Below are 26,856 nucleotides of genomic sequence, written 5' to 3' on the forward strand. Positions count from 1 at the left end.
GGTTGTGGCAGGTTTGTCTACCGGGGCTCCTGTGGGGGGGGATCACACTCATCTGAACAAACAGGGCAGAGAATAACATCGAATTTACAGCACAGAAACTGGCCATTTGACCCACTTATCTGTGCTTGTGTTTATGCCCCACACAAGCCTCCTCCCACCTTACTTCATCTCACCCTTTCAACATATCCCTCGCTCCCTTCCTCCCTCATGTATTATCTACCTCTCCTTAAATGTATGTTATTCACATCAACCACTCCATGTGGTAGTGAGTTCCACCTTCTCACTACTCTCTGGGTAAAGAAGTTTCTCCAGAATTCCCTATTATTAGTCCTTGTCTTATATTTCTGACCCCTGGTTTTCGTTTCCCCCACATGTGGAAGTATTACTTATGAAACCCCTTCATTATTTTCAAGACCTCTATCAGATCACCCCTCAGCCTTCTCCTCCAGAGAAAAGAGACCCAAACTGTTGAGTGTTTCCTGATGGTTATAACCTCTCAGTTCTGGTAAAATCCAGAGAGACTGCGTGAGTGCTCAGGGACAAGAATTAACCAGGTTATAAGTTCAAGTTGCTCGACTCTCTCACACAGTGTGGAATTATGATACATAAATTGTTTTTAAGACACGAAGGAACTAAAATCAACCTGGAACCCCTGGCTCAACAAATACTACAAACTTTATCATGAAGCATCCATTTTGTTCCCCAGTTGTATCCCTCCTCCAACGACCCCTGAACCTTGCTAGGGTTATGTGTCCATGGGCTTTGGCAGCCCTACAGTACCTCACCCCGGGACAGTTCTTCACGTATGAGCCTAGAAAGTCAGCAGCTATTCAACCATGGAAGCAGCACAGCTGAACCTGACCTCGTTTACACAACACCCAGATATGCACTTTCTAGCAAGGCGCCTTGATGTTACAGTTTGACTCGACAAATTCCAAACAATATTAAGCACAAAGTAAGTCACATGTAATGTTTGATTGTCCGGATAACTAGTTCCAGCATTTAATGTGCAAAATATAGAAGACAAATGGCGGTTGGATAACAACTACTTATATTTATAAAAGACGGCCTTAAACAGATGCGGTGAAAACCCATTAATTCAGCTTCATCAAAGCGCACATCTTCAGTGCAGAAATGAAGGGAGGAGAGGAGAAACCAGGGCTAAGGGGCTCCCTCAATCAACATCACAAAAACAGATGATCTGGTCATTACCACATTGCTGTTTGTGGGAACTTGCTGTGCACATACTGGCTGCCACGTTTCCTACATTCCAACAGTGACTGCACATCATTGAGATGCCCAGTGGTCGTGAAAGGTGCTATGTAAATGCAAGTCTTTCATTAGTGTCAATCAGTGATGAATTAGGGACTGTTCTGGCGTGTGGGTAAATTCCCACTAGTAACTAGTCTGAAACTACCCCAAACCTGGCTTCACTTACAGGCAGAGAGGGAGGAGAATCACTCCTTGATGACCAGGCGTGATCTATTTTAATTCAATCGCAGTCATTATAATGGTGACTAGAGCCTACCTGTACAGTACGAGGCTGAATCAAGGACAAATCCCCCGGGACAGTGACCTCCATTGGAACCTGAAACGTGGAATCACAGAACTGTTACAGCAGAGAAGGAGGCCATTCAGCCCGTCGTGTCTGCGCCACCTCTCCGAAAGAGCAATTTACCTAGTGCCATACCCCCGTCTCCCCGTCACCCTGCACATTCTCCCTTTTCAGATAACAATTCAATTCCCTCTTGAATGCCTCAATTGAACCTGCCTCCACCACGCAGTGCATTCCAGATCCTAACCACTGGCTGAGTGAAAAGGTTTTTCCTCATGTCACCATCGCTCCTTTTGCCAATTACCTCAACTCTGTGTCCTCTTGTTCTCGATCTCTCCACCAATGGGAACAGTTTTTCCCTATCCACTCTGTCCAGATCCCTCATCATTTTGAATACCTTTATCAAATTTCCTCTCAACCTTCTCTTCTCCAAAGAAAACAGTCCCAACTTCTCCAATCTATCCACGTAACTGAAGTTCCTCATCCCTGGAACCATTCTCATGAACGTTTTCTGCACTCTCTCCAATGCCTTCACATCTTTCCTAAAGTTTGGTGCCCAGAACTGGACACAATACTCCAGTTGAGGTCGAACCAGTGTTTTATACAAGTTTAACATAACTTCCTTGCTTTTGTAGTCCCTGCCCCTATTAATGAAGCCGAGGATGGTGACACATTGCTGTTTGTGGGAGCTTGCTGAGTGCAAATTGGTTGCTGTATGTTCTACATTACAACAGTGACTATACTTGAAAAGTACTTCATTGGCTGTAAAGAGGTTTTGGAGAGACCCTGCAAGTCTTTCTTTCCCGTGATTAAACCTTTAGACTGAGGCCAATTTTTCCAGCATATCCCTTATTAGTTCAACTCATATCTAAAGTCCCAGGTTGTGGTTTTAGAGACTTTTAATCCATCCCAGAAAATGAATCTCCAGTCTAAGATGGAGTGTCGCCACCAGGAATCTATCTCTGGATGTTCTGAGAATGATACCCCCCACTCCTCCAAAAGAAGATGCTGATGGTAAGACATTCTTTCTAATATTCCTGATTTCAGTGTGAGCAGGTGCCATGCGGAGTCCATATCGTCATTCAGGGAGGCAAAATTTAACATTCTGAGCCATTGTGAAGTGCCTCCTGGTTCCTGGCAAATACTGATCACTCAACAACATCAATAAAACTGACTGTCTGGATATTCATCTCATTGCTATTCATGGGAGCTTGCTGTGCGTGATTTGGCTGCTGTGATTGCCAGTGATCACAAAGTATTTCGTGGGCTATAAAGCACTTTGGGATGTCCTGAGGACGTGAAAGGTGCTATAGAAATGCAAGTTATTTCTCTTCCTTTCTAATGACTGGACAGTATAAAGAATCAACAATGAGATTAGCCACTGAGAGGGTGAAAGGAGAATTTTGCAGAGTACTTTTTCCCTTATTGGCCCTGGGTATTTCTCTTGTTTTTACCTTTGCCAGGAGAGTACGTGGGTGTGAGGTAGTTCGGAGAGTTAAGGAGGTGAATTGTCATGACGATCCAGACATCACAGTACTGGGCAGGCTCAATGGACCAGCCACTCTTTTCCGGCCTGCCGATTTTTTATGTTTGTATTTGGCCTTATTCCCTCTGGGATCTGAAGTTTAGCATCCAACTCTTGACTATCTTTAAAGTCTACCACCCTGCCTGGCAGATTATTCCTTGTTTTTTTAAATAAGTCTTTTCTCAAAGTTCCTCCACTATTCAACTGGAATCATCCTGGTTGTTCATTGGCAGAGGCCTAGTATCAGTTCTTCAGCCTGATCTCCTAACTGGGTAAGATTCATTAAAAGGAAAGCGAATTAACTGAATGGTCACACAGCAGGCTTAGGAAACCCCCAAGCAATGCTGAGGCACAGCTTTCACCTTTGAATGACCTCCACAGAAAACGTGAGAAGGCTGATTTTAAAAAAAAATTGAAGGAGAAATTCTGAGTATTTACAGAGCTCTGAACCTTGAATGCTCACCCTTCTGGAAGGAGGTTGTGATCTGGAAATTCAACTCCTCCATCTCCTCGCTGTAGTAGACATTGATGTACTCAGCCTTCAGAATCTGGAAGGGCGAAGGCTGGCGGCCTAGGCCAGCCTCGTACACGATGGTGTGGTTACATTGGAAGGAAATAGGGGAGCCGTCTTGAAGGAACATTTGTGTTGACCAAACGTAGAGTTGCCCTGGCCCCATCTGAATATAATTTTCATTGAAATCCTACAATCAAAAAAAGGAGTCAATTTTTGGACTAGAATTAATTCAAGATAATTTCCACATGTGCAGTGTCAATGTCCCTAGATGGAAAGTTGGTATCTAAACATTTCCAATTTGCTTCCTGTTCATAAACAAGTCCTGCTTTGATGTGAAATATATTGCTATATATCAATTTTTAAAATATAAAGTGTTTTTCTCTTCAATTTCTCCCCTTTTCCTCTCCGGTACTAGTTAACTGTGTGGTGGTGTTTGGTTCTGTCAGAGATGGCTACCTTTGGCAGCTTCTGCAGGCGACCACTCTTCATGTTTGAGCCCCAGCTCTAGATTTTTCGCCAAAAGAGGTATCACAGCCGAACTGCAGCCTGCATCGGCCGATGTGCCCACATGCACTCTTCGGAGCAGGGCTCAGAGTAGTGAGCAAGAGCAGTAACCCTGACTGAACTCCCCCTCCATAACCTGGGGTGCTGCCTGGGAGCAGTTACCTTGTGCACGGATCCTCCTGCCCTGACATCATGGTGGTTGGCAACTGCCCTCATTTCCCACATAGAAATCAATTGAGAAAACCTAATGCAGCGCTGGAAGCTAAACCTGAGAGTTAGAGCAGAGTGGGAGCTTGAGCTGGGAGTTAAGGCTAGAGTTAGGGCTGGGGGTTAAGGCTAGAGTTAGGGCTGGGGGTTAAGGCTAGAGTTAGGGCTGGGGTTAAGGCTAGAGTTAGCGCTGGGGGTTAAGGCTAGAGTTAGGGCTGGGGGTTAAGGCTAGAGTTAGGGCTGGGGTTAAGGCTAGAGTTAGCGCTGGGGGTTAAGGCTAGAGTTAGGGCTGGGGGGGTTAAGGCTAGAGTTAGCGCTGGGGGTTGTCTAGAGTTAGGGCTGGGGGTTAAGGCTAGAGTTAGCGCTGGGGGTTAAGGCTAGAGTTAGGGCTGGGGGTTAAGGCTAGAGTTAGGGCTGGGAGTTAAGGCTAGCGTTAGCACTAGGGGTTAAGGCTAGAGTTAGGGCTGGGGGTTAAGGCTAGAGTTAGCGCTGGGGGGGGTGGTTAAGGCTAGAGTTAGCGCTGGGGGTTAAGGCTAGAGTTAGGGCTGGGGGTTAAGGCTAGAGTTAGGGCTGGGGGTTAAGGCTAGAGTTAGGGCTGGGGGTTAAGGCTAGAGTTAGGGCTGGGGGTTAAGGCTAGAGTTAGGGCTGGGGGTTAAGGCTAGAGTTAGCGCTGGGAGTTAAGGCTAGAGTTAGGGCTGGGAGTTAAGGCTAGCGTTAGCACTGGGGGTTAAGGCTACAGTTAGCGCTGGGAATTAAGGCTAGAGTTAGCGCTGGGGGGCGTGGTTAAGGCCAGAGTTAGCGCTGGGAGTTAAGGCTAGAGTTAGCGCTGGGAGTTAAGGCTAGAGTTAGCGCTGGGGGTTAAGGCTAGAGTTAGCGCTGGGAGTTAAGGCTAGAGTTAGGGCTGGGGGTTAAGGCTAGAGTTAGCGTTGGGGGTTAAGGCTAGAGTTAGCGCTGGGAGTTAAGGCTGGAGTTAGCGCTGGGGGGGGGTTAAGGCTAGAGTTAGCGCTGGGAGTTAAGGCTAGAGTTAGGGCTGGGGGTTAAGGCTAGAGTTAGCGCTGGGGGTTAAGGCTAGAGTTAGCGCTGGGGGTTAAGGCTAGAGTTAGCGCTGGGGGGATGGTTAAGGCTACAGTTAGCGCTGGGAATTAAGGCTAGAGTTAGCGCTGGGGGGGGTAAGGCTAGAATTAGCGCTGGGAGTTAAGGCTAGAGTTAGTGTTGGGAGTTGGAGCTGGGGGTTAGTGGCGAGAGTTAGCGCCAGGAGTTAGCACTGGGGGGTTAGCGCTTGGGGTTAAGGTTAGAATTAGTGCTGGGAGTTAAGGCTAGAGTTAGTGCCAGGGGTTAAGGCTAGAGTTAGTGCCAGGGATTAGCACTGGGGGTTAAGGCTAGAGTTAGTGCTGGGTGTTACTGCCGGTGGTTAGCACTGGCAGTTAACAATAGAGTTAGCGCTGGGAGATAAGGCTGGGGTTGGCGCCGGATGTTTAGTGCCGTGGGTTAGCGCCGGAGGTTAAGGCTCGAGTTAAAGCTAAGATAGAGTATAAACACAAAGCATAGCAGGAGTGTTAAGATGCCAATTTGTCCTGCAAATGCTCCTTTCCCTCTTGAACACCTGAGCACGAAGTCATTGGTGGGGGCTGGAGGTCGGTGGGGTCACCCCAGGAAATGCCCTATAAGGAGACAGGAAAAGATCGGAGGGAGATTTATTCCCCCTCCCCCACAAAGGCAGTTCTCATGCATTTCAAAATGGTTACAATCTGAGCAGTAATGATGGAGCTGAGGGGAACATGTCATATGTAGGATATTGTTGGCTGGGTTTGAGTTTGAGGAACATCCATGGAAGAGAAAGAGATGACAAACCTTTGGAAAAGGGAAATCTGGCCCCAAAACGTACAAAGATCAACATTTGCAATCGATCTACAATTTAGGAATGAGAAGATACATGAAACCTGCTCTGAAATGTTACCCATTATCCTTGTACTCAGTTAGTTAGAGTCATAGAGTTATACAGCACCATGTTATACAGACCCTTCGGCCCATCGTGTCTGTGCCAGCCATCGAGCACCTAACTATTCTAATCCCAAATTATCAGCTGGGTTAACCATTAAAGACTGTATAATTAGGGGCTGGACAGTTAGTGATATCTACTCACCTTCACAGCAATGTCTGCACTCGCTATGATTCTGGGGACGTAACCATTGATCACAATGTCGAAGAGGAGCGCACCCTCTGCATCGACACCCCGGGCAACATGTGTCATTCGTAGCATCTCACCTGAAAATCAGAAATGGTAATCAGTGTGCCAGGCTGCACAGACACAGTGGCATTGCCCGCGTGTCACCAGCAGGTACCCAGCCAACCTGGGAATCTGCATGGCACAGGATAGCCGCAGGCAACTCAATTCAAACAGATCACTGACTCTGTACAAGATCTCACTCACAGGTTTATGTGGGTCATCAGCAGGTGGCACCTACTGCCCGGCTCTCCTCTAGCTGGGACCGTAAACCCAACAGGTTTCTTTGGTCACACAAATGACCCCTTTCATTGAACTGGATCTTCTCCACTGCTGCTGCTCTCCCCCGGGACCAGTAAATGGACTGTTCCTGTGTCGGAGACACTGATGGCAACATCACCATCCCATCAGGCACGAGGATACTCTCTCAGCAGTAATATCCGCGATGCAACAGGGTTGGCAGTCTGAGCAAGCAGGGTCTAGCGAGTCCCACATTGAACCGGATGACCGGGTACACTCTCCTCAACTAAACCTGGGTGAGCTTAGCATGGCCCAGATTGCAGCATAAGAGCAGCTGTAACACAGGAGCAGGCGCTGCTTCTGTTTAAAAATGATAAAACTTGACATAACCCCTGCCAATTAAACCCCATCGTCGTTATATTGTGCCAGTTATAACATAGCCTTTTAAAAAAAAAATCCTTTCATGGGATGTGGGCGTCGCTGGCAAAGCCAGCATTTGTTGCCCATCCCTAAACACCCTTGACGACTGAGTGGCTTGCTAGGCCATTTCAGAGGGCAGTTATCAGTCAACCACATTGCTTTGGATCTGGAGTCACATATAGGCCAGACCAGGCAAGAACGGCAGATTTCCTTCCATGAAGGGCATTAGTGAACCAGATGGGTTTTTATGACAACCAATGATAGTTTTATGGCATCAGTCCTGACTCCAGTTTCCAATTCCAGATTTTTAAAATTAATTAAATAAATTAAAATTCAAGCAGCCATCATGGTGCGATTTGAACCCATCACCACAGGGCCCAGATTACAAGATAGGTGACGTTACCACTACACCACCACCTCCTCTCGCCTGTTCTGCTCATTACAAGGCTCTCAGAAGACTATAATAACCCAGCCATGTTATAAGGCTTTCATTTTGCTCATGGGTCAGGACACCGGGAACATTGGGATAAACTGAGAAAAATAAGATACAAATAAGAAGATCAGACCACAGCCGATACTAGATGAGCTCTGAGCTCGAATAGTAGAGTTCCGTCATTTCTGGCTGACTAGGGTTTCCCCCACTGTTAGTTTCAAGCTTCGTTTCCCATTGCAGCACAGTTTCCCCCTCAATATGCAGCCCATTTCTCCCACCAGTGTATCCTCCTGCAGTTACGTTCACTCACCGGTTGCAAACTCCATCTGCGATTCTTGCCTGAAAACTCCGTTTGTCAGTGAGAAGCCGTTCACTGTCCCCAGGGCAGGATGGACTGCTGACCAATAAATGGGGGTAAGAATAGAGACCAGTACTCTTACCAGCGAACCTAGGAAGTAGCAGATGTCAAAGGAAGACAAACAAAGATTCATCTTTTAAAACAATTTATTAAAAAATTAATAAAGATAAAAACAACAGAAAATGCTGGAAATCCTCAGCAGGTCTGACAGCATCTGTGGAGAGAAACTGTTAATGTTTCAGGTCTGTGACTTTTTATCAGAAGTGAAGAGGGAGGACATGCAAGTCAGCAGGATACGCAGGCCGAAGGGGAAATGCAGATGGTGGGGGGGGAAGGGGGGTTGATACGCAGGCCGGGCGTAATACACAGGCCAGGGGAACAATACACAGACCAAGGGTAATATGCAGGTCAGGGGGATACGCAGGCCAAAGGGGCTATGCAGGTGGTGGGGGATAGAAACATAGAAAACATAGAAAATAGGAGCAGGAGTAGGCCATTCGGCCCTTCGTGTCTGCTCCGCCATTCATTATGATCATGGCTGAACATCCAACTCAGTAGCCTGTTCCCGCTTTCGCCCCATACCCTTTGATCCCTTTTGCCCCAAGAGCTATATCTAACTCCTTCTTGAAAACATACAATGTTTTGGCCTCAACTGCTTTCTATGGTAGCAAGTTCCACAGGCTCACCACTCTCTGGGTGAAGAAATTTCTCCTCATCTCAGTCCTGAAAGGTTTACCCCATATCCTTAGACTATGACCCCTGGTTCTGGACTCCCCCACCATCGGGAACATCCTTCCTGAATCTACCCTGTCAAGTCCTGTTAGAATTTTATAGGTTTCTATGAGATCCCCCCTCACTCTTCTAAACTCCAGCAAATATAATCCTAACCAACTCAATCTCTCCTCATACGTCAGTCCCACCATCCCAGGAATCAGTCTGGTAAACCTTCGCTGCACTCCCTCTATAGCAAGAGCATCCTTCCTCAGACAAGGAGACCCAAACTGCACACAATATTCCAGGTGTGGCCTCACCAAGGCCCTGTATAACTGCAGCAAGACATCCCTGCTCCTGTACTCGAGTCCTCTTGCTATGAAGGCCAACATACCATTTGCTTTTTTTACCGCCTGTTGCACCTGCATGCTTATCGTCAGTGACTGGTGTACGAGAACACCCACGTCTTGCTGCATATTCCCCTCTCTCAGTTTATAGCTGTTCAGATAATAATCTGCCTTCCTGTTTTTGCTACCAAAGTGGATAACCTCACATTTATCCACATTATGCTGCATCTGCCATGCATTAGCCCACTCACTCAACTTGTCCAAATCACCCTGAAGCCTCTCTGCATCCTCCTCACAACTCACCCTCCCACCCAGTCTTGTGTCATCTGCAAATTTGGAGATATTACGTTTAGTTCCCTCATCTAAATCATTAATGTATATTGTGAATAGCTGGGGTCCTAGCATCGATCCCTGCAGTACCCCACTAGTCACTGTCTGCCATTCGGAAAAAGACCCATTTATTCCTACTCTTTATTTCCTGTCTGCCAACCAATTTTCTATCCATCGCAATACACTACCTCCAATCCCATGCGCTTTAATTATACACGCTAATCTCTTATGTGGGACTTTGTAAAAAGCCTTCTGAAAGTCCAAATAAACCACATCCACTGGCTCCCCCTCATCAACTCTACTAGTTACATCCTTGAAGAATTCTAGTAGATTTGTCAAGCATGATTTCCCTTTCGCAAATCCATGCTGACTCTGCCCGATTCTACCACTGTTCTCTAAGTGCTCTGCTATAAAATCTTTGATAATGGACTCTAGAATTTTCCCCACTACCGACGTCTGGCTGACTGGTATATAATTCCCTGCTTTCTCTCTACCTCCCTTTTTAAATTGTGGGGTTACAAGAGCTACCCTCCAATCTGTAGGAACTGTTCCAGAGTCTATAGAATCTTGGAAGATGACCATCAATGCATCCAGTATTTCTAGGGCCACTTCCTTATGTACTCTGGGATGCAGACCATCAGGCCCTGGGGATTTATCAGCCTTCAATCCCATCAATTTCCCCAACACCATTTCTCTACTAATACTGATTTCTTTCAGTTCCTCCCTCTCACTAAGCCCTGTGTTCCCCAACATTTCTGGTATGATATTTGTGTCCTCCTTTGTGAAGCCAGAACCAAAGTATGCATTTAGTTGGTCAGCCATTTCTTTGTTCCCCATAATAAATTCCCCTGTTTCTGACTGTAAGGGACCTACATTTGGCTTCACCAATCTTTTTTTCTTCACATACCGATAGAAACTTTTACAGTCAGTTTTTATGTTCCCCGCAAACTTGCTCTCATACTCTATTTTCCCCTTCTTAATCAATCCCTTGGTCCTCCTTTGCTGAATTCTAAACTGCTCCCAATCCTCAGGTCTGTTGTTTTTCCTGGCAAATTTATATGCCTCTTCCTTGGATCTAATGCTATCTCTAATTTCCCTTGTAAGCCATGGTTTGGCTACCTTTCCAGTTTTACTTTTGCGCCACACAGGGATAAACAATTGTTTTTTTTCATTCATTCATGGGATGTAGGCATCACTGGCCAGGCCAGCATTTATTGCCCATCCCTAATTGCCCTTGAGAAGGTGGTGGTGAGCTGCCTTCTTGAACCGCTGTAGTCCATGTGGGGTATGTACACCCACAGTGCTGTTAGGAAGGGAGTTCTAGGATTTTGACCCAGCGACAGTGAAGGAACGGCGATACAGTTCCAAGTCAGGATGGTGTGTGACTTGGAGGGGAACTTGCAGGTGGTGGTGTTCCCATGCATTTGCTGCCCTTGTCCTTCTAGTTGGTAGAGGTCGCGGGTTTGGAAGGTGCTGTCTAAGGAGCCTTGGTGCATTGCTGCAGTGCATCTTGTAGATGGTACACACTGCTGCCACTGTGCGTCGGTGGTGCAGGGAGTGAATGTTTGTAGATGGGGTGCCAATCAAGCGGGCTGCTTTGTCCTGGATGGTGTTGAGCTTCTTGAGTGTTGTTGGAGCTGCACCCATCCAGGCAAGTGGAGAGTATTCCATCACACTTCTGACTTGTGCCTTGTAGATGGTGGACAGGCTTTGGGGAGTCAGGAGATGAGTTACTCGCCTCAGGATTCCTAGCCTCTGACCTGCTCTTGTAGCCACAGTATTTATATGGCTACTCCAGTTCAGTTTCTGGTCAATAGTAGCCCCTAGGATGTTGATAGTGGGGGATTCAGCGATGGTAATGCCGTTGAATGTCAAGGGGAGATGGTTAGATTCTCTCTTATTGGAGATGGTCATTGCCTGGCACTTGTGTTGCGCGAATGTTACTTGCCACTTATCAGCCCAAGCATGGATATTGTCCAGGTCTTGCTGCATTTCTACACGGACTGCTTCAGTATCTGAGGAGTCACGAATGGTGCTGAACATTGTGCAATCATCAGTGAACATCCCCACTTCTGACCTTATGATTGAAGGAAGGTCATTGATGAAGCAGCTGAAGATGGTTGGGCCTAGGACACTACCCTGAAGAACTCCTGCAGTGATGTCCTGGAGCTCAGATGATTGACCCCCAACAACCACAACCATCTTCCTTTGCGCTAGGTATGACTCCAGCCAGCGGAGGGTTTTCCCCCTGATTCCCATTGACCTCAGTATTGCTAGGGCTCCTTGATGCCATACTCGGTCAAATGCTGCCTTGATGTCAAGGGCAGTCACTCTCACCTCACCTCTTGAGTTCAGTTCTTTTGTTCATCCATGCACTCTTTAAATGTTTGCCATTGCCTATCCACCATCATCCATTTAAGTAACATTTCCCAATCCGTCAAGGCCAGCTCGCGCCTCATACTTTCGTAGTTTCCTTTACTAAGATTCAAGACCCTTGTCTCAGAATCAACTACGTCACTCTCCATCTTGATGAAGAATTCTATCATATTATGGTGTCTCGTCCCCAAGGGGTCTTGCACCACTAGATTGTCAATTATTCCTCTCTCATTACACAATACCCAGTCTAGGATGACCTGTTCTCTTGTTTGTTCCTCAATGTATTGGTCCAGAAAACCATCTCGTATACACTCCAAGAATTCCTCCTCTACAGTATTGTGACTAATTTGATTTGCCAAATCTATATGCAGATTAAAGTCACCCATAATTACAGATGTTCCTTTATTGCATGCGTCTCTATTTTCCGGTTTAATGTCATTCCCAACATCACCACCACAGTTTGGGGGTCTATATACAACCCCCACTAACATTTTTTGCCCCTTAGTGTTTCTCAGCTCTACCCATACAGATTCCACTTCATCAGAGCTAATATCTTTCCTCACTATTGCGTTAATTTTCTCTTTAACCAGCAATGCAACTCCACCGCCTTTTACTTTTTGTCTGTCCTTCCTAAATACTGAATATCCCTGGATGTTCACTTCCCATCCCTGGTCACCTTGCAGCCATATCTCCACGATATGCAGGCCGGGGGATGACACACAGAGGCTGGCGTGATGGGGTGGGGGATGATACGCAGGCTGGGGATGATACGCAAGCTGGGGGGTGGGGGGGGGAAGGATGATACACAGGCTGGGGGTAAGGTGCAGGCCAGGGTTAATACCCAGGCGGGGGGGGACTACGCAGGCTGGGGGTAATATACAGTCCGGGAGATGAAATGCAGGTTGGGGTCATACATAGGCTGGGTGGGGGGGGGAGGGTGGTGATACGCAGGCCAAAGGTAATATGCAGGCTGGGGGGATATGCAGGCAGAGTGGGATACACAGATGAGCATATATGTAGGGCAATGGACACGTTTCACCGGCTAACTGCCACTTTAATACACACATGGTTGGCTTGTCTAATGTGGTGCAACCATTGGCCTCACCAGCTCGGAGCTAAGGAGGGAGGGAAACACAAGTCAGCTACGGTTTCTATTCCAGATCACTCTCTAATGATCCCTGCTCTAAATACCAGATGCCGTGCGAGGACAGGGTCGAGATCAGCTGTGATGCCACCCCTAGTTGAATGTCCTGCCGACCGTCACTGTCTGGACTGGCACAGAAAGAATGGTGATGTGGGCAGAGTACCTGAGTGAGGCCAGAACCCCTGGCAGGAGAGTTGCAGAGAGAGCTGGCAATGAATCAAATTGTCCATTACAGACAGAATGAGAGATAAAATTTTTATGATGAAGGTGGGGGATGTTGGTGGGGGGAGGGAGGGAGGGAGGGGGTGCGAGAGGAAGGAATTATCAAACTCAACAGCGAGCGATGGCTGACAGTTTACGACACAGTCCAGGTAGTGGTTGCAGCAAGGTGTAAAACACTAACCGATTGCACTTGGAATGTTCTGGATGTTTGCCTGAACGGTTGTGGTGCCCGCAGCTTCGTTTTCTGTGATGTTCGCATTGAGGAATGCGACTCCAAATTCTTTGTCATTAATGATCCCAATTAGGCTGCCCCTGGCTTTGCCGGGAACACCTGCAATGAAGGCACAGCTCCTGTTAGATGGAGTCCAAAGATTTATCTACAGACAAAACCTATATTGTTGCTCACCGGGGACTGGGTTATTTTGCCCTTGCATTGTCCTTCTGGGGCCGGGAACCTGACGTTGGGTGAACGTCCGGGTCTTTATCCCGCATCGCGTGGGAAAAAGACCCACAATGTGATTTTTCAGTGCCAGGCCAATTAATAGCTAGAGGGCGAGCTTGCCATCCAATTAAAGATGGCAGACGGGCTCCCAAGGCTGGAGGGCCAATTGGAGGACGCAGTTCTGGCCATCGTGATATGGTGGCTGCGAAAGGCGGGGGTGGGGTTTAGAAAGCACACTGGACGCTGGGATGAAGGGAAATTTCATCACTCAGAGGGCTGTGAGTCTTTGGAATTCTCTACCCCAGATGGCTGTGGATGTTCGGTTGCTGAGTGGGTTTAAGGCTGAGAATGATAGATTGGGCACTAAAGGAATCAAGGATTGTGTGGGAAGGTGGAGTTGAGGTTGAAGATTGGCCATGGTCATATTGAATGGTGGAGCAGGCTTGAGGGGCTAAATAGTCCACTCCTGCTCCGATTTCTTATGGTGTCAATGTCTCATCTGAAAGCTGGCAGCTCTGGCAGTGCAGCACTCCCTCAGTATCGCACTGGAGGAATCAGACTGGATTATAGGCTCAAGTCCCTGGAGCTAGACTTGTGCTTGTGACCTTCAACTCAGAGGCGAGTGTGAAACTGAGATGAACTGGATTTCCGGTAGAGAGAGGAAATGTCCTTCACATCGAGCATGTGTGATTTGAACCTGCGTCTGCCAAAACCTCGGCGCACGAACCCACCCAATCACCCGGCCTTTAATTGGTGTTCTGTCTCACTGTCTATTGCGGCCTTTTCACCTGGGCACGGGTGCAGGCTGCAGCCAGCTGTTTCAAAGCTCTCTCCCGGGCAGTCTCTTCCATTGCCATTTGGGGGAGGACTGTTGCACTGTCGTCGTCTCAACTGCTCCCCCTCTCCGCAAGAGGCCGAGCACTCGGTCCACCGCTGCCAGGGGCTCCAGACCCCGTTCACTGCCACACAAAACATTCATACAGCGTCACAGAATAATTAATCAACAAGCAATTAATAACACAGGTTAAAAGAGCCCCGAGATACCAGGCACAACTCTAACCCATTCCCCCTCCCTACTCCCTGACCGCTGGTTTACACAGCGACTTAAATTGAGATGTTGTGACTGAGGGTTAATAACCAGTTGAAAAAGGCTGTGTTACAACTCGCTGGCGTTATTGTTAAGACCTTGCCATTGCAATAAACTGCGGTGCTACAAATCGCACACATCAGCTTCATATCATCATGGCATTTGCTACAGGCCTCCAAACAGTCAGGGAGAGATAGAGGAACAGATATGTCGGCAAATCTCAGAGAGGTGTAAAAATAATAGGGTAATAATAGTAGGGGATTTCAACTTACTTAATATCAACTGGGATAGTCTTAGTGCAAAAGGCTTAAAGGGGGAGGAATTCTTAAAATGCATACAGGAGAGCTTTTTGAGCCAATATGTAGAAAGTCCGACAGGAGAAGGGGCGGTACTGGACCTAATCCTAGGGAATGAAGCTGGGCAAGTGGTAGATGTATTAGTGGGGGAGCATTTCGGGGATAATGACCATAACTCTAAGATTTAAGGTAGTTATGGAAAAGGACAAAGACGGGCCAGAAATAAAGGTACTGAACTGGGGGAAGGCCGATTTCAATTTGATAAAACAGGATCTGGCCAAAGTGGACTGGGAGCAGCTACTTGTAGGAAAGTCTACATCAGATCAGTGGGAGTCATTCAAAGAGGAAATAGTGAGAGTTCAGAGCCAACATGTACCCATTAAGGTGAAGGGTAGGACCAACAGATCCAGGGAACCCTGGATGTCAAGGGATATAGAGGATTGGATCAGGGTTAAAAAAAGGAGGCTTATGGCGGATTCAGAGCACTGAAAACAGTGGAGGCACTAGAGGAATATAGAAAGTGTAGGGGGGTACTTAAAAAAGTAATTAGGAGAGCAAAGAGGGGACATGAAAAAACACTGGTGGTCAAGGTAAAGGAAAATCCTAAGGCGTTCTATAAGTATATTAAGGGCAAGAGGATAACCAGGGAAAGAGTAGGGTCCATTAGGGATCAAAGTGGCAATCTGTGTGTGGAGCCGGAGGACATAGGTGAGGTTTTAAATGATTACTTTTCATCTGTTTTCACTGTGGAGAACAATGATGTAGGTGTAGAGATCAGGGAGGGGGATTGTGATATTCTTGAACATATTAACATTGAAAGGGAGGAAGTATTAGCTGTTTTAGCGGGCTTAAAAGTGGATAAATCCCCAGTCCCAGATGAGATGTATCCCAGGCTGTTATGTGAGGCTACGGAGGTGATAGCAGGGGCTCTGACACAAATTTTCAAATCTTCTCTGGCCACAGGAGAGGTACCAGAGGACTGGAGGACAGCGAATGTGGTACCATTATTCAAGAAGGGTAGCAGGGATAAACCAGGTAATTACATGCCGGTGAGTCTAACATCAATGGTAGAGAAACTATTGAAAACAATTCTGAGGGACAGGATTAATCTCCACTTGGAGAGGCAGGGAATAATCAGGGATAGTCAGCACGGCATTGTCAGGGGGAGATCGTGTCTAACTAATTTGATTTAATTTTTCGAGGAGGTGACTAGATGTGTAGATGAGGGTAAAGCAGTTGATGTAGTCTACATGGGCTTCAGTAAGGCTTTTGATAAGGTTCCGCATGGGAGATTGGTTAAGAAGGTAAGAGCCCATGGGATCCAGGGTAATTTGGCAAATTGGATCCAAATTTGGCTAAGTGGCAGGAGGCAGAGGGTGATGGTCGAGGGTTGTTTTTGCGAGTGGAAGCCTGTGACCAGTGGTGTACCGCAGGGATCAGTGCTGGGACCCTTGCTGTTTGTAGTGTACATTAATGATTTAGATGTGAATATAGGAGGTATGATCAGTAAGTTCACAGATGACATGAAAATTGGTGGTGTCGTAAATAGTGAGGAGGAAAGCCTTAGATTACAGGATGATATAGATGGGCTGGTAAGATGGACAGAGCAGTGGCAAATGGAATTTAATCCTGAGAAGTGTGAGGTGATGCATTTTGGGAGGACTAACAAGGCAAAGGAATATAAAATGGATGGTAGGACCATAGGGAGTACAGAGGGTCAGAGGGACATTGATGTACTTGTCCATAGCTCACTGAAGGCAGCAGCACAAGTAGATAAGGTGGTTAGGAAGGCATATGGGATACTTGCCTTTATTAGCTGAGGCATCGAATATAAGAGCAGGGAGGTTATGACGGAGCTATATAAAACGCTAGTTAGGCCACAGCTGGAGTACTGTGTACAGTTTTGGTCACCACACTATAGAAAGGATGTGATTGCACTGGAGAGGGTGCAGAGGAGATTCACCAGGATGTTGCCTGGGCTGGAGCATTTCAGCTATGAAGACAGACTGAAAAGGCTAGGGTTGTTTTCCTTAGAACAGAGAAGGCTGAGGGGGGGACATGACTGAGGTATACAAAATTATGAGGGGCATTGATAGGTTAGATAGGAAGAGACTTTTTCCCCTAGTGGAGGGGTCAATAACCAGGGGGCATCGATTTAAGGTAAGGGGCAGGAGGTTTAGAGAGGATTTGAGGAAAAATTTTTTCACCCAGAGGGTGGTTGGAATCTGGAACACACTGCCTGATGTGGTGGTAGAGGCAGGAACCCTCACAACATTATCAAGTATTTAGATGAGCACTTGAAACGCCATAGCATACAAAGCTACAGGCCAAGTGCTGGAAAATGGTACTAGAATAAGTTAGGTGCTTGATGGCTGGCACAGACACAATGGGCCGAAGGGCCTGTTTCTATGCTGTATAACTCTAAGACTCTGTGAAGCTGGGAGCAGATTTGTCCAAATATAACATACAGTTTGAGAACATCAAGAGGAGACAGACCGAGCAGCGAGTGTGTCAGGGAGCAGTGACACAGCAGCGAGTGTGCCAGGGAGCAGAGACACAGCAGCGAGTGTGTCAGGGAGCAGTGAGGCAGCAGGGAGTGTGTCAGGGAGCAGTGACACAGCAGCGAGTGTGTCAGGGAGCAGTGACACAGCAGCGAGTGTGTCAGGGAGCAGTGAGGCAGCAGGGAGTGTGTCAGGGAGCAGTGACACAGCAGCGAGTGTGTCAGGGAGCAGTGACACAGCAGTGAGTGTGTCAGGGAGCAGTGAGGCAGCAGTGAGTGTGTCAGGGAGCAGTGACACAGTAGCAAGTGTGTCAGGGAGCAATGACACAGCAGTGAGTGTGTCAGGGAGCAGTGACACAGTAGAGTGTGTCAGGGAGCAGTGAGGCAGCAGTGAGTGTGTCAGGGAGCAGTGACACAGTAGCGAGTGTGCCAGAGAGCAATGACACAGCAGCGAGTGTGTCAGGGAGCAGTGACACAGTAGCGAGTGTGTCAGGGAGCAGTGAGGCAGCAGTGAGTGTGTCAGGGAGCAGTGACACAGTAGCGAGTGTGTCAAGGAGCATTGAGGCAGCAGTGAGTATGTCAGCGAGCAGTGACACAGCAGCAAGTGTGTCAGGGAGCAGTGAGGTAGCAGTGAGTGTGTCAGGGAGCAGTGAGGCAGCAGTGAGTGTGTCAGGGAGCAGTGAGGCAGCAGTGAGTGTGTCAGGGAGCAGAGGCAGCAGTGAGTGTGTCAGGGAGCAGTGAGGTAGCAGTGAGTGTGTCAGGGAGCAGTGAGGCAGCAGTGAGTGTGTCAGGGAGCAGTGACACAGCAGTGAATGTGTCAGGGAGCAGTGACACAGCAGCAAGAGTGTCAAGGAGCAGTGACACAGTCGCGAGTGTGTCAGGGAGCAGTGACACAGCAGTGAGTGTGTCAGGGAGCAGTGACACAGCAGTGAATGTGTCAGGGAGCAGTGACACAGCAGTGAGTGTGTCAGGGAGCAGTGACACAGCAGTGAATGTGTCAGGGAGCAGTGACACAGCAGTGAGTGTGTCAGGGAGCAGTGACACAGCAGTGAGTGTGTCAGGGAGCAGTGACACAGCAGTGAGTGCGTCAAGGAGCAGTGACACAGTAGCGAGTGTGTCAGGGAGCAGTGACACAGCAGTGAATGTGTCAAGGAGCAGTGACACAGTAGCGAGTGTGTCAGGGAGCAGTGACACAGCAGTGAGTGTGTCTGGGACCAGTGACACAGCAGAGAATGTGTCAGGGAGCAGCTTGTTGAATATTTATTTTGGTTATTTTGATGGCAGTGTGAATGTTGTTGCATACACTATCAGTTGTTTTGCTGTTGAGGAAATGTTGGCCAATTTTGGCCCCATATCGTGTTTCAGTCTGTAGGAGGCTGACGTACAATCTCTCTGCAGCAGTGACTATGAGAAACATGGAAAGTGGTTTAGATATCAGGGAAGGTTCCTGTGTATTTTAAGTGGGTTTGTTTTGAGCTGCAGTTGCTCCTTTGGTCAGTAGATGGTGCAATCGTCCAGCTGTTCAGAGTCTGTTAATGACCATTCATTTGTTCATCAAATCCTAAGTCAATGCGTTTCTTATCTCACATCCTCAAATTTCAAATTTCTGGCATGGGTCATTGAACAGCATCCCAAATCGGTCGGGTTTGAATTTTCCTTTCCCTGTCTGGATGAAGGGGTGAGTGGGGAAGGGGTCACTGATGATGATTACAGAATCGGGAGTGAACCTGGCATATTCTGGTGCCCGACAAGCACTGTTCAGTGTAAAACACATTCCAGCGTGAGTGAAGATCGAGTCCTCCCATCCCCCACCGCCCCCCAACTCTATGCAGGTTCTCAATTTAAACTTACCAGGGCACAGGTCCGTGCTACACCGCTGCATCTGCACATCTGCCCCCGTGCAAACCCTGCCGCCACTTGCCGGAGGGGGGTTGCTACACGATCGGTAGCGCTTCCTTTGTCCACCACCGCAGCTCCGACTGCATGGATTCCAGGAGCTCCAGGGGCCCCAGTTCCCATTCACTGCAAACATGAAACAGATTCCTCCCATTAAGTGGTAAAAACCGTTTCAGCTTAATACACTGCCTCGTTCCCCCTGACACCTCTCCCGGCCAAGTCCTCTTCCTCTCCTCCCCCTCAACACATTTTCTCTGTTGGATTATCAGGTCGTTATTGCATTACTGTTTGTGGGAGCTTGCTGTGCACTAATTGGCTACAGTGTTTTCCTACATCAAAAGTACTCGATTGGCTGTGAGGCACTTTGGGATGTCCGGAGTTCGTGAAAGGCGCTATATAAATGCAACTTCTTTTCTTTCCTTACGACACGCCAAGAGGAGATATTGGAGAGCCTTTCCCAGGTTTCCAACAATACTGCATTATCACACAGACTGTTGGAAGAGATTGGGAACTCGCCAGGCAGCTGGACTGAGATTGGGAACTCACCAGGTAGTTGGACTGAGATTGGGAGCTCACCAGGCAGCCTGGCTGAGATTGGGAACTCACCAGGCAGCTGGACTCAGATTGGGAACTCACCAGGCAGCCTGGCTGAGATTGGGAACTCACCAGGCAGCCGGACTCAAATTGGGAACTCACCAGGCAGCCGGACTCAGATTGGGAACTCACCAGGCAGCTGGACTGAGATTGGGAACTCACCAGGCAGCTGGACTGAGATTGGGAACTCACCAGGCAGCCTGGCTGAGATTGGGAACTCACCAGGCAGCCTGGCTGAGATTGGGAACTCACCAGGCAGCCAAACTCAGATTGGGAACTCACCAGGCAGCCTGGCTGAGATTGGGAACTCACCAGGCAGCTGGACTGAGATTGGGAACTCACCAGGCAGCCGGACTCAGATTGGGAACTCACCAGGCAGCCGGACTCAGATTGGGAACTCACCAGGCAGCCGGACTCAGATTGGGAACTCACCAGGCAGCTGGACTGAGATTGGGAACTCACCAGGCAGCCGGACTCAGATTGGGAACTCACCAGGCAGCCTGGCTGAGATTGGGAACTCACCAGGCAGCCGGACTCAGATTGGGAACTCACCAGGCAGCCGGACTCAGATTGGGAACTCACCAGGCAGCCGGACTCAGATTGGGAACTCACCAGGCAGCCGGACTCAGATTGGGAACTCACCAGGCAGCCAGACTCAGATTGGGAACTCACCAGGCAGCCTGGCTGAGATTGGGAACTCACCAGGCAGCCTGGCTGAGATTGGGAACTCACCACGTGGGTAGTTGATGGCACCCACTGCATCTTTACTGCTCTGTGGCACAGAGGAGCTCCGTATACTGTCCCCTTTGTCCACCCTTTATTTACTGGATAGCCTGATACAATTAAAATATTTCAAGTGGAGTTACACAGAATTACATAGAATACACTGCACAGAAACAGGCCATTTGGCTCAACGAGTCCATGCTGCGTTTATGCTCCACTCCAATCTCATCCCATCCTTCCTCTGCTAACCCTATCAGCACAACCCCCTATTCCCTTCTCACTCATATGTTTATCTAGATTTCCCTTAAACGTATTGCTGCTATTTGCCTCAACCACTCCCTGTGGCAGTGAGCTCTCCATTCTCACCACTCCCTGGGTAAAGAAGTTTCTCCTGAATTTCCGATTGGATTTGTCACCTCAGCCTGGCCAGCTCTGCCCCCTTTACCCGATTGGCTTACTGATACCTGGGCACGGCTCACTGTTGCACAGTTCAACATCGACATCACTTCCTTCGCACAGACGGCCTCCGTATTGAGGTGGGGGATCAAAGCACGACCGGGACCGCTGGTGGATGCCCCCCCCACAGGAAGCCGAGCAGCGAGACCAGCTGTTCCAAACCGTCCACTGTCCATCCACTGTCGGGCAGAAACACTGGCTAAAGTCGTCTCTGAACGTCAAACATTGCACACATTCTGCCAGAGACAAGGCTGGTCTTCCCAGCAGAATTACACTGCAGGCTGAGTTTCAAACCTCACTACTTGGATTGACTCTATGGTATGAAGGTAATTGGGAGGAGGCAGGTGCTCATGAACTAGCTTTCGTAAAAAAACTTGAGCGAAATGGAATAACGCAGCACAAGTAGGTTATTAAAACTATATTGGACACGCAGAGAAAGATGATGCGAGTATAAATCCTGAAACTGGGATTCCCACCCTCTCTCCTAACCCAGAAATTAATAAATACATGGAATTAATATTGTGAGTGCTGGTTTGACTAACACATACAGAAAACAACCTGCACAAGTAGCTGGTCAGAGAGTTATAAATTAAGTATGAATAGTTGATCAAAGGCAGTCTGGAATACAAGGATGTAATGGTGATGAGGGCCGAGAGGGTATTATGTGGGATGTGAGGTTAGATTGGATAGTGTTCACTGGTTTACCTCTGGGGCAAGGTGAATCTCTTCTTGGGGAATAGAAGAGGTCGTGTGGAGGCTACGATAGAACGTCTCGTGGCTGGTCCTGAAGGAATGAGTGTGATGGGCTGGATGCCTTTTTCTTCAATTGCACACTCTCTTTTCTCTATAATGTAAAAACTCACACATTGTCTAATGCAAGTTTCTATAGCACAGTTGGTGGGTGTGGGGGGGGGGGGAGGGGAGACAGGGTAATGTACAGAAACAATGAAGATCATTTGGAATCTGCAGACAGCAACATGCCAGAACCGTAATGTCTGCAGTCTCTTAACTAAATGAACTCATCTAGTGTTTAATTCTCAAATGGACTTTGTGTCCTTAAAGGAACACATTCCTACACTTCAGCAGTGTTTTATAAGAGCATGTTGTACCTGGCCTTATAAGTGCATCCTCTGACTCGATGACATGGGAGGTGCAGTACTGTTTTTACAATTCCAATGGCAGTCAGTCTGGTATCTCCAGTGACTGGTTTCCTAATCCAATGGATACACGTATACATTGTTAACTGGGCTGGCTTCGTCTTTATCTCAAGTGAGTTGCATTACAGTGTTTGTTTCAGCTTCAGCTGAAAATGTACAAAACCAGTTCACCCAGGATGTAGGAACTTCCTCGAGATTAGTTAAGTGAATTGAATTAGTCAAATACTTATCTCGTGTAAGCTAAAATATACAACAAGGAAACATCACAATGTGATACGAGTGTGAATGGGACTGATTGTGAAGCACGGATGTTTTTAGGCTGATGAATTAGTGTGCCAGGTTCTCCATGGCAACGGGCTTGAATGAACACACTTCTTATTGGCTAGAAAAATAAGGTTTTTTTTTCCTACCTGGACATGGAATGAAGGTGCATTTTTTCACCTCAGTTGATTTCCCCTCACACGGCCGACCTCCGTGCTGCGAGGGTGGATCACTGCAGCTTCGCGCACGAGTCTGGTTTCCCTGTCCGCAGGTTTGGGAACATTCCTGCCACGCACCCCAGTCAGTCCAGTGCCCGTGAACTAACAGAGAACGGGTGCTTCAATTAGAAACTATCGGTGGCACAGCAGTCACATTTCATCCTTATTAAAAATTTTGTGCGTGTACAACGTCCTTGTGTCACGATTTTTGCTCATGCTATTATGCTGATCTTTAACATTGAAACTGCCTATGTAAACATTTAGATTGGAAATCCTGTGTGTACCAGTTACTGCAATGATGTAATTGTAGGCTCTGGCCAGTAGTTGGTGCTGTGGAGCAGGGTTCTGAAGTCTCATCCAATTCCATTGTCATTTTTGTACATGGACAAGTATATATTCATTAACTGACAGTGTGCAATGCCATGGGCCATTTATTCATGTTAAGGAATAACTGTGGCAGCTCAGGATCCAAATGGTCACTGTGATAATTCCCTAGTTGATTAGCAATGGGTTATGATGAACTACTGACACTGTTTCACATCCTTACCTGGACAAGGTTTTGCGTTACATTGCCTTGATTCTACATCCCAGCCCTGGCATGTTCTTCCTCCATTGGCTGGTAAGGGGTTGTTGCACAAACGGATTCGCTCTTCGATCCCTCGGCCACAAGTAACACTGCACGGACCCCAGTCCAACCATTCAGAGAACGCACCGTGCACTGGAAAAAGAGAAAGTAACTAATTGCAACTACAGGAAGCCCCATCAATGAGACCAGAGTACACTTGTATTCAGCAAACTCATTCACTGGATTGCAAGGAACAATCCTGGGCCGATTCTTTAAGTTTTAATTTTCCTTTTGACCTCGTATTTGCAGCACAGAAACAGGCCATTCGGCCCAGCTAGTCTATGCTGGGATTTAACCTCCACATGAGCCTCCTCCCACCATACTTCATCTAACTCTATCAGCATGTCCTTCTATTCCTTTCTCCCTCATGTTCTTATCTGAATTTCTCTTCAATGCATCAAAGCCATTTGCCACAACCACTTTCTGTGGTAGCGAGTTCCATATTCACACCACTCTCTAGATAAAGACGTTTCTCCTGAATTCTTTATTGGATTTATTAGTGACTGTCTTAGATTTATGGGCCCTAGTTTTAGACTCCCCTACAAAGTAGAAACATCTTCTCTACATCTACCCTTTAAAACCCCTTCATATAAAGACCTATTGGGTCACCCCTCCGCCTTCTCTTTTCGAGAAGAAAGAACCTCAACCTGTTCAATAGTTACAACCTCTCACATCTGGTAACGTCTCTGTAACTGTTTTTGCACCTTCCCAAGTGCCTCGATATCCTTTTTGCAATCTGGAGGCTAGAACTGTGCACAGTTCTCCAAGTGTGGTCTAACCAGGGTTTTAATGCAAATTTAACATAACTTCACTGCTTTCCAAATCTGTTCCTCTAGAAAGGAATCCCAGTGCGTCATTTATATTTTTACGCTCTTGTTCATCTGCATTACTACTTTTAATGAATTGTGAATATGTGCCGCCAGATTCCTTTGTTCCTCGACCCTATTTATATTTTGTGTTTTAGTCTTTACAAGAATGATGAAGGAGTGTTCTCTGCTCTCACAGTCAATTGGAAAAATAAACAATGGCCAATGTTGCTGTCAGTCTGCCTCGGTTGGTACCACTTGCCCCTGAATCAGAAGGTTGTGAATTCTAAACCTCAATCCAAGACTTTAGCACTTTGATGCAGTGCTGAGCGAGTGCTGCACTGTTGCAGATGCCACCCATTGGATGAGATGTGAAACCAAGGCCCCCCTGAATATCCAACTAACTTTACAGCCCCTGCCCTTCCTATAGAACTCAAGGAGCATGACGTTCCACAGATTATACAATCATCTCTATCTGTATTTATCCTTTAATCTCTACCAGATATTTAGCTGGGTCTTTCTTTTCTTAAATCAGGTCAAGGGTTGGAAAATGGCCATTTTCCAGGTCCTTGTATCCAGTGCAGCAATCCTGCAAGATAAAACTGGTCATAAAGGTATCCACTGTGTCCTTCCTACCTTGCACAGTTAGAGTTATTCCTACAAAGGAGGATCCCATGAGATTCCGGGCTACACACTCGTATTCTCCTGTATCTTCCTTTACAGTGGAAAGGATTTGCAGCGTGGAGTTTGGGAACACTACCAGTCGTTCACTTTCCCTGACCGGTTGTCCATTTTGGGTCCATTCCACTGCGGGTAGAGGCTCACCTGTTGCCTGGCAGTGCAACGAAGCTCGGTCTCCTGCACTCACAACTGTGTCCAAAGGTTCCACAGTGAACACAGGTGCACCTGCAGAGGGGAAACAATTTGTTCGACATATTAAAATCAGGTAGATTGACTAAGTAGAACTGACAGTGGGTGGAACTATTCTAGAGGACCTCACCTGAAGGCAGATCGCAAACGGAAGGCTCACGATGAACTGTGAAATCCATGCATATCAGATGACAAGACAAGCAAGTCTAGTGCAATTGGGGGGGAAAAGGGGGACTTTGAACCCATGGTTCCCAATAATCTCCACCACTGGCATTTCCAGTATGGACCTGATGGGCTGAACGACCTCCTTCTATGCTGTAAATGACTCTATGACACTGGGGTTTTCCTCATGTCATGTCTGGGTCTGTTGTTGATTAATTGACAGGGATTGATTGCTACGATTAGTTAGCATCTCCATTATCGTTGTATCATGTGACTGACAGGATGATAGAAGGTGCACCGAATGGACTTTGGTCTGTTTTTGTCCAGCAATTTCTATGTTTCCAAGAGTTAATTTTCTATGGATTGGAAAGGGGCCCCTTCTACAGAACATGCTCACTGAAATAGTGCATAATGGGAATTAGCCTCTTCTATTGGCTATCTGCCCAATCCTGGTAGCCATTTGTTTAGAACCAGACAGTCTTATTTCAAGCAAGCTATCTGGGAAACATCTAAAATACAAACTGGATGCCACTGGGGATGATTTGAACCTGTTTGCTGTTCAGTAAAATCATAAATCAGCGAGAGAAAGCACGTTTATAGAGTGCACCACACAAAGAGCACAGAGAGAATCGTCCCTGGAACAGTCTGTGGACATTTCCTTCTCAGGAACTGCAGTCTGTGCCATATTTTCCTTCAGATGAATAAGCTCCTCCCCATCTCCTGACATCCTACGTCGATAGGGCCTACGATTGACTGTCCTCCGTTTGAAATTCTCAGTGTTCCACGTCACTCTGGCAGCCTCACTGCTGATCACCATTAACATTACAGAGTGGACGCAGTCATGCCTGCTTCCCAGCCTGGTTCCAGACTTGGCAAACGGTTAACCACAGTGCCAATCCACTCATTAACATAGTAACATAGGAGCAGGAGTAGGCCATTCAGCCCATCGAGCCTGCTCCACCATTCAATATGATCATGGCTGATCATCCAGTTCAATGCCTTTTTCCCACACTATCCTCATATCCTCTTACGTCATTTGTATTTAGAAATCTGTCAATGTCTGTTTTAAACAAACTCAATGACTGAGCTTCCACAGCCCTCTGGGGTAGTGAATTCCAAAGATTCATAACCCTCTGAGTGAAGAAATTTCACCTCATCTCTGTCCTAAGTGGCTTCCACCTTATTATGAAATTGTGTTCCCTGGTTCTAGACTCCCCAACCAGGGGAAACATGTTACCTGCATTCACCCTGTCTATCCCTTTAATTATTTTGTAGGTTTCAATGAGATCACCTCTCATTCTTCAAAACGCTAGAGAATACAGGCCCAGTTTCCCCAACCTCTCTTCATAGGACAGTCTCACCATCCCAGAAACAAGTCTGGTGAACCTTTGTTGCACTCCCTCTATGGAAATAATATCCTTTTTAAGGTAAGGGGACAGAAACTGCACACAGTACTCCAGGTGCGGGCTAACCAAGGTTCTATACAATTGAAGCAAGACTTCACTACTCCTGTACTCAAATCCTCTTAGAATAAAGGCTAACATACTATTAGCCTTCCTAATTGCTTGCTGCACCTGCATGTAAGCTTTCAGCAACTTATTGACAAGGACACCCAGGTGCCTTTGTACATCTACACTTTCTAATCTCTTACCA

At 47.2% G+C, this 26,856-nt stretch overlaps 1 protein-coding gene across 1 annotated transcript in view; it reads right to left on the reverse strand.

Moving 5' to 3' along the window:
• Window positions 1–26,856, reverse strand: part of LOC137347460 (hemicentin-1-like) — a 331,927-nt gene that overhangs the window by 13,563 nt on the left and 291,508 nt on the right. The window contains exons 87-97 of the mRNA XM_068011904.1: window positions 24,808–25,077; window positions 23,288–23,458; window positions 22,672–22,842; window positions 21,113–21,283; window positions 19,287–19,457; window positions 14,341–14,511; window positions 13,292–13,441; window positions 7,933–8,070; window positions 6,449–6,570; window positions 3,544–3,781; window positions 1,529–1,588 (exon numbers count right to left, since the gene is read on the reverse strand). Coding sequence (XP_067868005.1) covers window positions 1,529–1,588; window positions 3,544–3,781; window positions 6,449–6,570; window positions 7,933–8,070; window positions 13,292–13,441; window positions 14,341–14,511; window positions 19,287–19,457; window positions 21,113–21,283; window positions 22,672–22,842; window positions 23,288–23,458; window positions 24,808–25,077 — 1,833 coding nt within the window. The remainder of the gene's footprint in view (window positions 1–1,528; window positions 1,589–3,543; window positions 3,782–6,448; window positions 6,571–7,932; window positions 8,071–13,291; window positions 13,442–14,340; window positions 14,512–19,286; window positions 19,458–21,112; window positions 21,284–22,671; window positions 22,843–23,287; window positions 23,459–24,807; window positions 25,078–26,856) is intronic.

The sequence above is a fragment of the Heterodontus francisci genome, chromosome 32 (assembly GCF_036365525.1).
Source record: "Heterodontus francisci isolate sHetFra1 chromosome 32, sHetFra1.hap1, whole genome shotgun sequence".
Taxonomy (NCBI): domain Eukaryota; kingdom Metazoa; phylum Chordata; class Chondrichthyes; order Heterodontiformes; family Heterodontidae; genus Heterodontus; species Heterodontus francisci.